Here is an 11,931-nt window from a genome sequence, read left to right on the forward strand (position 1 = left end):
CAAGTCAGTTGAAGAAGCTGGAGGTCGCTGTACATTGATGTAGATGTACTCTTGAATAAATGCATTTTATTAATCGACCACTGCCTCTGTGGTTACTACAATTTTTGGCGACAAGGATGGGATGGGAATAGATTTTAGTTACGGACAATGGAGTTCAGCTTGTTTCTACTGTCATGACGGAGTTTATTACAGGATTAGGTATTAAGCATGAGAGAGTGGCGCTATTTAGATGATGATACAATTAACCCTTTCAACTAATCCATTAGCCTGTCTAATGGATCAGTTGAGAGGGTTAATCGTATCATCATGGACAACATCCAACTATCTTTAGCTATTGATTAAGGTGGAAAGAGGAATTAGTTAAGATGATGTGGGCTCACAGGTTTACTCCCCACTCTGTTACAGGTGTGTCACCTTTTGTGGCTTTGAAAGGAAGAAAACCGGCAACCAAAGAATCTCCTGTGTGGTTGCAAAAGAAAGATCAAGTTTGGGTAGACTGGGAACGAATTGCAGCAAGAGTTAAAGGGTCTCAAGAACGAAATAAGGAAGATTATGACAGAAGAAAAGGGGTGAAGGATGTTAAAATTGTTAATGGTGACTGGGTGGTTACTAGAAAAATGAGATTTGTAAAAAAGGGAGAGCGCAAATTTTCTAAACCACATAGAGTAATAAAAGTGATGAATTCAGTGGTGACTCTTGATGATGGAAAAGAGTGGAGCATGGGTAGTCTGCAAAATTAATGTTCCTAATTCAACTGAATGATTCTTTTGTTATTGTTCATTATAATATATGGTGTTCTTCCTTTCCATTATTTAATGATATTTTGTCATAGTTGTATGTTAAATTTTTTAATTTGTTAATCTTAACATGTACAGTTTATCAATTTTGTGTTGAAATTCTTTGTTAGAGGGGAGATGTGTGGAGATTTCATTAACATATTGTAGAACTCAGTGATGTAATAGAATGACGTCACTGGGAGATTCTGAGAAGACAGTCAGTTGAAGAAGCTGGAGTTCGCTGTACATTGATGTAGATGTACTCTTGAATAAATGCATTTTATTCATCAACCACTGCCTCTTTTTTTTACTACAATTAGCTAGCAATATCTCTTCCCACGTTAGCTCTTCTTCTAAGATTTCACACTTTTCTAAGGATAATTTGCTTAACGGTATTGCTTCCAAAAAACACTTAATTCGATCAGGACATACCCAATTTCCCTCTGTGTACAGGTTTTGATAAAACACTTGAAATGCCTCTCTGATTTTATTAGTATCGGTAACCACCCCAAGAGTAGGATCGCTTATTTCTCTGATCTCACTATCGGTGCACCTCTGCCTTGCTCTTAATGCCAGATGGTGCCCTACCTGATCACTGCACTCATAAGATCTTTCCTTCCAGGCAATATACTTAGCTGCTGCCCTGTCTGCAAAAATTGCCGTGCTTCACTTCTATCCCCCGCGTGCTGTATGGTCTTCACTAAATCCTCCTCGGCTACTACTAAATTATCTTGTTTAGCTTGAATCATCAGCCTATCTGGCTTTCCTTTATTCAATGAGAATGTTTAGACTGGTATTAGCTACAGCATGGCTAGATCCACAACCCCAGCAGTTCCAACTTTGGCTTGCCCCCCTATTAGCTATTTCCTGTCTAAAGAAAGCAAATTATGCCTAAAAGGGTGCTAAAACAAAGAAATAAGGACTGCTATTATGGGTGCCCTTATCTAGATTGGAAATTTGAGGGGGTTTGAAATCATAGGAGGGATTGCCCCGGCTCTCTACTACTACTACTGTCGGTTTTTATCTCGGTCAATTATTATTATTGTCATTTCCGTCATATTTATACCGCACGTTGCACTTAAAATAATGTTTTGCTGTTAACAATTTTGCTTTATTACTGCTGATTTTACTCTGCTCTCTTTCCAATTGATGTATCAAAATGAATTTGTACGGTTTGATAATGTTCTACCCTGGCCGGGATGGGAGTGGGGGGTGGGGGGTGGATGGTTGGGGGTTTTCTTTGTTATTGTTATGAAAGGTCAAAAATGCACAATAAAAATTATTTAGAAAATAAAATAAATAAAAAAGAGGAAAGTAACTAATGATCTCATGCAAGACTGTGTCCCGGTAAGCCATCTCATTTCTCATGGATTGGATCCTGGTGGGTTCTCATGAGTGTAATCCAGTTCAAAGGTGGCATAGACTTGATTCAACATGATCTGGTTGCTGATCTTAACAGTTATGACCTTTGACAAACGACATATCTGAAGCAGAAGAAAACAATTCTCGAGCAGTCTGTGAACATTAGTCTCTCTTGTTCTCATGCAAAGCCACCCATATATCTGATCGATCCAAGTCTTGCATCTCCTTCACAAGAACTGGGGTCAGATCTCTTGTACTGTTTTAAAAGGCTGTGCGGTCAAGGGTAGGTATTATTAAAGTAATTCCAATAGTCAGTACCCCCTTCAAGAAGGGGGCATGGGCCAGGAATAATGAGAAGATCAATTCCTTATGGTTGTTGAGCCCTTAGATAGAAAAGAAGTGGAGCCACATGCGAGCCATTGTACCCAAAACACCGACCTCTGCCCACCTTGTCCGTATATTTAGAGTACACTACAAAACTGAAACCTCTACGCAAACAAAGAAACGCTTCTCTAATTTTTGTCTGAGCTTGGAGTGTTCTCCCAAACCTAAAGGTTCTTCGCAAGCAAAACGAGTTTGGCTGGTGTTTGCTGTTGCTTTTGGTATCTGTTTAAAGGGTTTCTCTTTTTATGTATTGCCTACACAGCACTTGAGCTGTGCTGCAGACGTGTTGTTTACAGTTTCGAGGACTTACAACTCGCCCACAACATACGCATACCTTTAGTTGTTGTCATTGTCACTCTCATTGTATCTTTCAATTGCTTAGCTCCCCAATATTGCATTGACCCGAGTACTCCTCACCCCACTATGCCACTCGTTCCACTCTACGCCACTTTGCGCAATTCTACTGTATGCCACTCCACCCCACTACATTCCACCATACGCCACTCCATTCCACTCTATGCCACTCCACACCGCTTCACGCCACTCTACACCATTCTCTCTGCCACACCACTGTACATGCCACTCCAATCTATACCAATTATACTCTACACCACTTCATACCAGTGTACTCTATACCACTCCACTCCAGTTTGTGCCACTCTGCCACACCCCTCTACTCAGTGCTACTCAACACCACTCAGCACAATATTGCTCTTCGCCACTCTGCTCTTCGCCACTCTGCTCTTCGCCGCTCTGCTCTTCGCCGCTCTGCTCTTCGCCGCTCTGCTCTTCGCCGCTCTGCTCTTCGCCGCTCTGCTCTTCGCCGCTCTGCTCTTCGCCGCTCTGCTCTTCGCCGCTCTGCTCTTCGCCGCTCTGCTCTTCGCCGCTCTGCTCTTCGCCGCTCTGCTCTTCGCCGCTCTGCTCTTCGCCGCTCTGCTCTTCGCCGCTCTGCTCTGCTCTTCGCCGCTCTGCTCTGCTCTTCGCCGCTCTGCTCTGCTCTTCGCCGCTCTGCTCTTCGCCGCTCTGCTCTTCGCCGCTCTGCTCTTCGCCGCTCTGCTCTTCGCCGCTCTGCTCTTCGCCGCTCTGCTCTACGCCGCTCTGCTCTACGCCGCTCTGCTCTACGCCGCTCTGCTTTTCGCCACTCCACACAATGCTAACCTATGCCACTCAACTCCACTCTGCACCACTCCACTCTACTCATTGTCACTCTACTCCACGTCCCTCTACTCCATACATGCTACTTTGTTCCACGCCGCTCTACTCCACCCCGCTTAACGCCACTCCACTCTGTGCCACTCCACTCTACTCCTTGCCTTTCTATTCTATGCCATGCCACTCTACACTACTCCATACAAGTCTACTCTGCGCCACACAAGTCTATGCCACTGCAGTCTACAGAATGCTACACCACCCCACTCTACAAAACTCCATTCAACTCGTGCCACTCCCATTCTGAGTCACTACATTCCACTCTACACCACACCACTCTACACCACTCCACTCTGCTCCACTTTTTATCATTTTCACTCTATTCTACAACATTCTACATATTTCCACTCTACAACACTCTACATCATTCCACTCCACTCTACATCATTCCACTCCACTCTACATCATTCCACTTTACTATACAACTCCCTACATCATTCCACTCTGGGCCACACCACTCTTTGCCAATTTACATCACTCCACTGCACAGTGAGCTTATCTTTTGCACGCCACTCCACACAATACCATTGTACGCCACTCCACTATATGCCACTCCATGCCATTCCATTACACTCCACTCTGTCATTTCACTCTATGCGACACCACTCGATGTCTCTCCATGCCAATCTACTCTACACCACTCCGTCACTCCACTCTACACAGTGCTAATCTACGAGACACTACTCTAGCCACGCCACTCCACGCAACTCTACTGTACGCAACTCCATTCTACTGTACACCACTCTACGCCATTCCACTTTGTACCAATCTACTCTACAACACTCTACTCTATACCACTTTATACTATATCATTCAAACCGCCACCCTTAACCCCGAATACCTCAACCAACCAGCGAACACCAGCCAAACCATCACCACATGGTCACCACTCACCGTTCTGACCACCTCTGCCATCAATCAATCATTCAACAGCTTTGGTCCTGCAGTTACGTGGGCTGGTAGTCGGGGCCAGTGGGTGGAGCGAAGGCTTCTGGTGGCTACATGGAATGCGAGGCAGTGGTTGAGGTACGCATGTCCTGCATCGTGTAGGGCTTTGTAGGAGTGGGTTACGAGCTTGAAGGGGATTCTTTTGTTGACTGGGAGCCAGTGGAGGTCTTAGGTGGTTGGTGATATGGTTGCGGCGGAGGATATTTAGCCATCATGTCTTCCATCCACTCCAGGATGCCCACCACCCCCGCCTCCACCACCTCTACAACCTTGCAACGAACCCAATCCGCACACAACTTCCTCAACATCTTCATCTCCACAGCAACTTTTCCGGACTTTTGGGAACTCGCAGATGTCTGACCCTCTTAAAGAAAACCTCAGCTGACCCCAATGATCTAAAAAAAATTCCTTCTGATCTCCCTGCTCACCTACCCGTCCAAAGTTCTCGAGAAAGCCATCAACCAGCAGCTCACCGATTTCCTGGAACAAAACCACCTGCTGGACATTTCCAGTCAGGATTCTGTGCCAACCACAGCACTTAGGCCGCTCTGATTGCCACCACAGATGACATCAGAGCACTCCTTGACTGTGGAGAAACCGTGGCCCTGATCTTCCTCTACCTCTCTGCAGTGTTTAACACAACACCTTCATCAAAATTTATCAACAGACCCCACAACATAGGCATACAGCAGGATGCCCTTAAGTGGATTGCCTCCTTCCTCACAGGATGCACACAGAGCATCCGACTGCCTCCCTTCACCTCTGCACCCAAAGACCTTCTATGCTGCGTACTAAAAGGATCCTCCCTAAGCCCTACCCTATTCAACATCTACATGACCCCCTCCCTCGTTGGCGTCGTCTGATCCCACGGACTCCACATAATCTTCTACGCGGATGATACTCAACTGATCTTTCCGCTCACCGAGGATTCCTCTAATGCCAAAACCAACTTCATCAACACCCTGACCATCGTAGCCAAATGGATAGGAGACAACTGCCTCCAACTCAACTCCGACATAACTGAAGTACTGATCTTCAGGAAGAACACCTCCGCATGGTACCACAGCTAGTGGCCTGCAGAACTTGGACCTGCACCCACGCCAACCGACCACGCTCGCAACCTGGGCATCTTCCTTGACAGCCAACTGACCATGAAAGGACAAGTTAACGCAGTTGCCTCCTCCTGCTTCCACACACTTCACATGCTCCTCAGAATCTTCAGATGGATCCCAACCAACACCAGAAAGACCGTCAATCAGGACCTCGTCACCAGATGCCTCAACTATGGCAATGCCCTCTACACCAGCATCTCCACCCAGCTCCTCTGGAGACTACAGACCATACAGACTGCTGCAGCCAGACTCTTTCTGGACCTCTCCAAACCTACCCATATCGCCCCCCTCCCCATTCCCTCGTGAAAGACCTCCACTGGCTCTTCATTCAGAAAAGATACCAGTTCAAGCTCCTCACGTACGCCTAAAAAGCTCTCCTCAACCTAGGCCTACCTCAACCATCGACTGAACTTCCACCAACCTGCAAGACACCTGTACTCCTCTTTACACACCTTCGCACACACCCGCTGCATCCATCGCAGCTGCAGCGGTGGGTGCTGCTTCACCTACATTGCCGCCAAGACCTGGAACGACCTTCCCCTCCAGCTTCGTACAGCCCTCTCGCTGGCAGACTTCAGAAAGAGACTGAAGACTTGGCTGTTTGACTGAGACACAGCACCCAGATACGCAGAGGGGTGATAGTGCTGCGCTATACAAATGCTGTTTGATTGATACGCCACTCCACTCCTGCCTATGCCTCGTTAGTCTACGCCACTGTCCTCTTCGCCACTCTACCCTAAGCCAATCTTCTCTATGCCAGTCTGCTCTGTCACTCTATGCCACTCTACTGTACGCCACTCTCCTCCACGCCATGCCACTGACTTTTAGCCATGCTTAACTGCAGCTAGGCTAGGCAAGACCTATTGGCTTTTCCAATGCTTGTTTGAAAATGACGGTGTGACATCTGGCTCAGTCTAGGTTTTGGCTTTTCTGTAGGACTTTACCTCGTGGCCTTACCAATTATCACAAACATCTTACTCAAAGTCCTTATTTTCAGAGCATGGTTACTTATGGTCTCCTTTACGATTTCAGGTGTACCTTCCATTCTGTATATTTGCCAGCACCAGTATAGGAAAGTATATTGACCAAAGTTGTAGGCCCGTCCTTTGAGTGGATACATGGGCAATATAGCTTTGAAGGTGTTAAAGATTCAACTATTTAAAGAATGTTATATCACTGTGCATTAACCATCCACAACCCAGCTTTCTCTCTCCTTACTCGTTGGCTTTATGCTAATTTTTGGCCATGTACAGCACACCGCTGCCTTTTGGCTGAAATAAACATATATACAAATATGGAGTCTGTATTGTAACTGTGTTAATAAATTGGACTTAATTGGGCTGTTTTCTTTTAACAGGTGTGTACTATGCATATCTTCTCAGCCCCTGTAGGCTCCACGAAATTACTGAATTATCTATTTTGTCTGAATTAAAATTATTCAGTATGTGGGTGTAATTTTTAGGTCTCGCCTGAGCCAGCGCATGCGCTACTCTGGCGAGACTTTTAGTATGTGCGCTTTTGAAAATGCTGCCATTGCCTGGAGCTTGCGGTTATGCGCGCGGGATCAGGCGTCATCTGGCTATCCTCAGGCGTCATCTGGCTATCCTCAGGCGCCATCTGGCTATCCTCAGGCGCCATCTGGCTTTCCACCTTTACACTCGCAGCGGCTTTCATCGCTCGCGATTACTTTCACTTTCAGGGCAGCGCGGCCGTGTCTCTTTCATGGCTGCACGGCCAATGCTTGTTCAAAGATGCATTGCAGTGTGACCCTCATCCAGGCCTCGAAAAGAGCGTGCTAGAGGCTGTCGGAGGAAACATGATGTCACGCCCTTGAAGGATGCAGTAAATTATGGTGCGCCTAAAGACCACCACCACACTTAACATGCCCACCTCACTTGAAAGAGCAGCCAGTAATGAGTTAAGTGTTTGTGTACATCAGCACACAATAGTATTACAGCACTCCTGACTTCTGTGCCGGCGGCATTTATCATCCTAATTTCTTCTTAGCATCTCAAACCGTTTCTGCAGTTGTGACACACACCATGCTTTTGCAGGAAGGCAGTGGCCCCGGTGATTAATGTGCCCTTTGCCCCCCTAACAGCTAGCCAGAGATCAAGAATTCAAGAATCAGTCCTAGCCAATTAGCCGGCTGTTAACCTCAGTCAGGCCATCATTTTCCCCCTTCAGCATGACGCACCCTCCAGACGGTGCAAACTATGTGCACAGTGTCTGCAGCATTCACGCTAATGATGGCACCCTGTTTATTGTCAAGATAAGAGCGTCCGTGTCTGTCTCTTCCGTTCCTGGTTTACATTGCATAATGCAATAATCCTATTCACACATGAGTATATATAATGCGGCTGTTTCAGATTCATGCGAAAAGATAAGCCTCTTTATGCATGTCCTGGTTTCTCTTTCCGTCTCGATTCTCCTGTTTTCACTCTCGCATACCCCTATCCCCATGAACAGTTCCTTCCTTCTCTTTCTTCCCCCTCTTCTTTCTTCTGTTCCCTTCTTCCCTTTTGCGTTTTTTCTTCCCTCCGTTTCTAACCTCTACAGTCCATTCCTTGCTCCTCCGTCTCTTCGTTCCCTGTCATGTTCCCTTCTTCAACACCTGCTGCCTCTCGGTGCTTCGAAGTGTCATTTTGTTGGTAGAAGCGCTATTCCTCCCATGAGGGGAGAGAATGTGGTGTAACGGCCAGAGCTGCTGACTTTTTAGTTGGAGAAGCAGGTTCGAGTCTCGGCACCTGCTCAACATACTGTGATTCTGGGCAAATCACTTCATGTCCCCGCGCCTACTAACAATGAATATGCCCTTGTGTAATATAATTGGTGCTAATGTAAAGCGCTTCAATACATTAGAGTCGGATTTGCCCTATCTAAAACTACAGAAAACAAGCATTTGCATATCCAATAGGTCTCGCCTTTAGGACCTTATAAGTGTTTAGCCATGCAACAGTTAATGTTGTTGCACAAAGGATATTGTGCTGCATAACTAAATACTTATAAGGTCCCAAAGGCTAGACCTATTGGCTATGCCAATGCTTGTTTTACCTGCTCTCGTCAGTTCAACAAAACACAGATTCACAAAGTAAATGTAATAACATGTTTACCTTTGTCATTTTAATTAATTGCTGCATTTCTCAGGGAATTCCTAGTATTCTTGTATATTGTTTTACATTATTTTTCAGTTGAATCTGGATTATCATGCTGCCTTTATTTTTTTTTCTTCAAGTATGAGACAGTTGACATGTTCTTTTCGTTTTCCCAGTTCCAGGCCCTTCAGCAGCTCTTACAACGATGCAGTTATTCTCCAAACAAAACCCCTCCAGACAGGAGGTCACCAAACTGCAGCAACAAGTGAAAGCCAACGGTACAGGAGTGACTGTACTCCGTCGAGAGATGACCGAGCTACGCACCAAAGTGCAGGAGCAGCAGAAGCAAGTGCAGGACCAGGACCAGAAACTGCTAGAGCAAACCCAAATAATCGGAGAGCAGAATGCCAGGTTAGCCGAGCTGGAGCGCAAACTGCGGGACATAATGGAAGGCACAGTGGAGAACACTTCTGGACAGACTGACGACTCCCCGCAGAAACGCAAGATGGCTGCCGAAGCCATGGACTCTTCTAGGAAGTCTAAGCGCATTCGGAACAGGAAGTAAGAGCTTTGCAATGGAATTGCATCTGCGAAAGTAAGAATGGAGGCTGTACAGCTGTCACTGAGATACTGTGGCTGGATGCGTGGTGTCTTGGGGGACAGAGCTTTCGGCCATACCACAAAGACTTGAACAGTAATTTTTCTTCTCATCGTTGAGACTCTATCTCCCACCTCCCCTTGCTTCTGTCTGGGTGGGCCTGATGCACAAAATGTTATCATTTGCAATAGATTTGTACTAACCAGAGCTGGTCTATCATGTTTTTGAAGAGTTTATATATTTTTTCTTGTGCCGATAACGTTCACAATATGCGTTGTGTTCAGGGGCATGCGCAAAGAGCTCCCTGGGTTTGAGGAAGAAGTAGTCGTGACTGGCTAGGAGTAAAACTTCTGCCAACGGAAATGTCCTGCTCGCTTGAAAGAAAACAGACTTTTTTAAGTACCGTTTAGCTCAAATGAACAGTTGACTTTTATTTTTTACAAGTGACCTTGTCTGGAATGTCTTATAATTTAATAATCTTGGTATCAATGTTAACCATTAATATAAAAATCACTCTGCAGTGTTACCTGTGCATTTTGAAGGCACCTGGCTGACAAAATTTTTACCTGTATGTAACCCCAGGTCAGTTGCCGATGAGCTATTTTCTACATGTGCATGATTAGATTGTATAGTGAACTGCCTTGCCAAATTGTTGACCCATGCTGCTCCACTGGTGATCTTCCGCTGATGGGATTCTGCAGGTATAAACCAGTTTCCGTCTTCTAAGCATCTACTTTCAGCATAGCTCCTCTCCCCACAGTCTGTAGGGCTGGCAGGTGATTTTCTCTGTTTTACAAACTTTTGCAAGAAAAAACCTCTGTTGATGGCAACTTGATGTCTACTTTATTGTAGATCGGGATACTTTTTAGACAGCTACATTTTCCTTGTGTATTCGTGTTCGAGTCCAGGATGTCTAGCTTGTTCATGTACTCTACTTTAGATTGCTTTTGCGTTAAATCACCACCACACAACCTATGTCTCATAGAGCAAACATAACACGACCTGTGTTTCTGTCTTTGTGGGCAGACACTTTTTTTAACCTGCTTCGAGGAATGAATAGAAGTAATTTCAGGCCGCTGTGCTATCCATGACTCTTTCAACTGCTGTATGTTGTTAAACGTATTACAAGCTCTTGTGTTTACTAACTCCAAAACTCTGATTAAAAAAAAAAAGTTACTCATTTTTTTTGCACTTATTTGAATTTCTAACTGGAAAAGCATGTCTTGCACTGTTTAGACTTCTGATTGGTCACTTGCACAATCTAATAGTTTACAGTCACTTTGTCCCATCTCAAATTGTATATTTTTGACACTTTATAGCAATATTAGTAATTGCTCTATTGTTGTGTTAAGCTATGCCAATGTTTCTGTAAATTGCTTTTAAGAAACAGTGTACATCGGAACTGGTAAAATAAAGAACCATGCTAAGTAAAGTCCGAGAATTAAACACGCAAACAATAGAGAAAAGAGCGTACTTGGCCAATGATCCTGAATTGGGCCTGTGTATGTAGTGCAAATTAGATTTCATTTTGTACTCCCCATCTCCCTTTTAAATTATATGCTCATACTGCTTACAGCTTTGTTTAACAAAAATACATGTACTGTTTGCTTAGTTTCCTTTTGAAATTTTCATCATCGTTAGTGTAACCGTTCATGTTTATTAACCACAGATACTTGCATCGTATTCTTAAACCTTGTTATTCCTTTACAAACCTGTTCCAGTTAAGTTAGGTTCCAATATAGGAACCGGTGTAGACTGAGGCTGTGTCATTAGTAAAGGTGTGACTTTTCTTAAAATTTGAATGTTCTATTTTTTGTTTGGAGGAGGAATGTCTACATTACCATCGTATTGCAGATGTTTTACGTTTTGTGTTTTCCTAGAATAACATCTAACCCAGGCTGCTGGAACAAGTCTTCCAAAATGCAAAATATTTGCAATTTCGTATCCAAGATGAAGCTGTCCGGTTTTATGGCTTGCTTAGCTATGCTGTAGTTGATCGATTGTTTTAATTCAACCATCGATATATTCATTCTAGGGAAATGTCCTCATCAGGTTTCACTGCCTAGGATATAGGGGTTGTATTCAGTTAACAGCATTATGTCCTCCGGGTATGTGTTATAAAACTCCCTTGAATAAATATGTACATAAGTGTGTTTATTTTCATTTGTTTTTTTGTGTGGGATCTTCATATTATGAATATAAAAATCTTAAATGGGCACCGAAGGCGCGCCTAAGGCAAGCCCAACCTGACCCGGGCCTAGGGCCAGAACCCCTTGACTAATTACTATAATCTGATAGAGACTACTAGCCGCAGATTCCTTAACGTAGAATTATCCCCAGGCGTGAGATTTTTTTTGCCACAGCATCCCTGCGCGCCAGGGGGACGACATCACGCGACTCCGCCCAGGCATTGTCAGCAACGTCCCATAAGTCCCACCCCGCGCCTA

At 44.8% G+C, this 11,931-nt stretch overlaps 1 protein-coding gene across 1 annotated transcript in view; it reads left to right on the plus strand.

Annotated features, from left to right (window-relative positions):
* Positions 1 to 11,641, plus strand: part of FBXO28 (F-box protein 28) — a 168,950-nt gene extending 157,309 nt beyond the window's left edge. Inside the window, exon 5 of the mRNA XM_078649845.1 lies at positions 9,063 to 11,641. Coding sequence (XP_078505971.1) covers positions 9,063 to 9,451 — 389 coding nt within the window. The 3' untranslated portion in view covers positions 9,452 to 11,641. The remainder of the gene's footprint in view (positions 1 to 9,062) is intronic.
* Positions 11,642 to 11,931: the final 290 nt, after the last annotated feature.

Source organism: Lissotriton helveticus, chromosome 6 (assembly GCF_964261635.1).
Source record: "Lissotriton helveticus chromosome 6, aLisHel1.1, whole genome shotgun sequence".
NCBI lineage: Eukaryota > Metazoa > Chordata > Amphibia > Caudata > Salamandridae > Lissotriton > Lissotriton helveticus.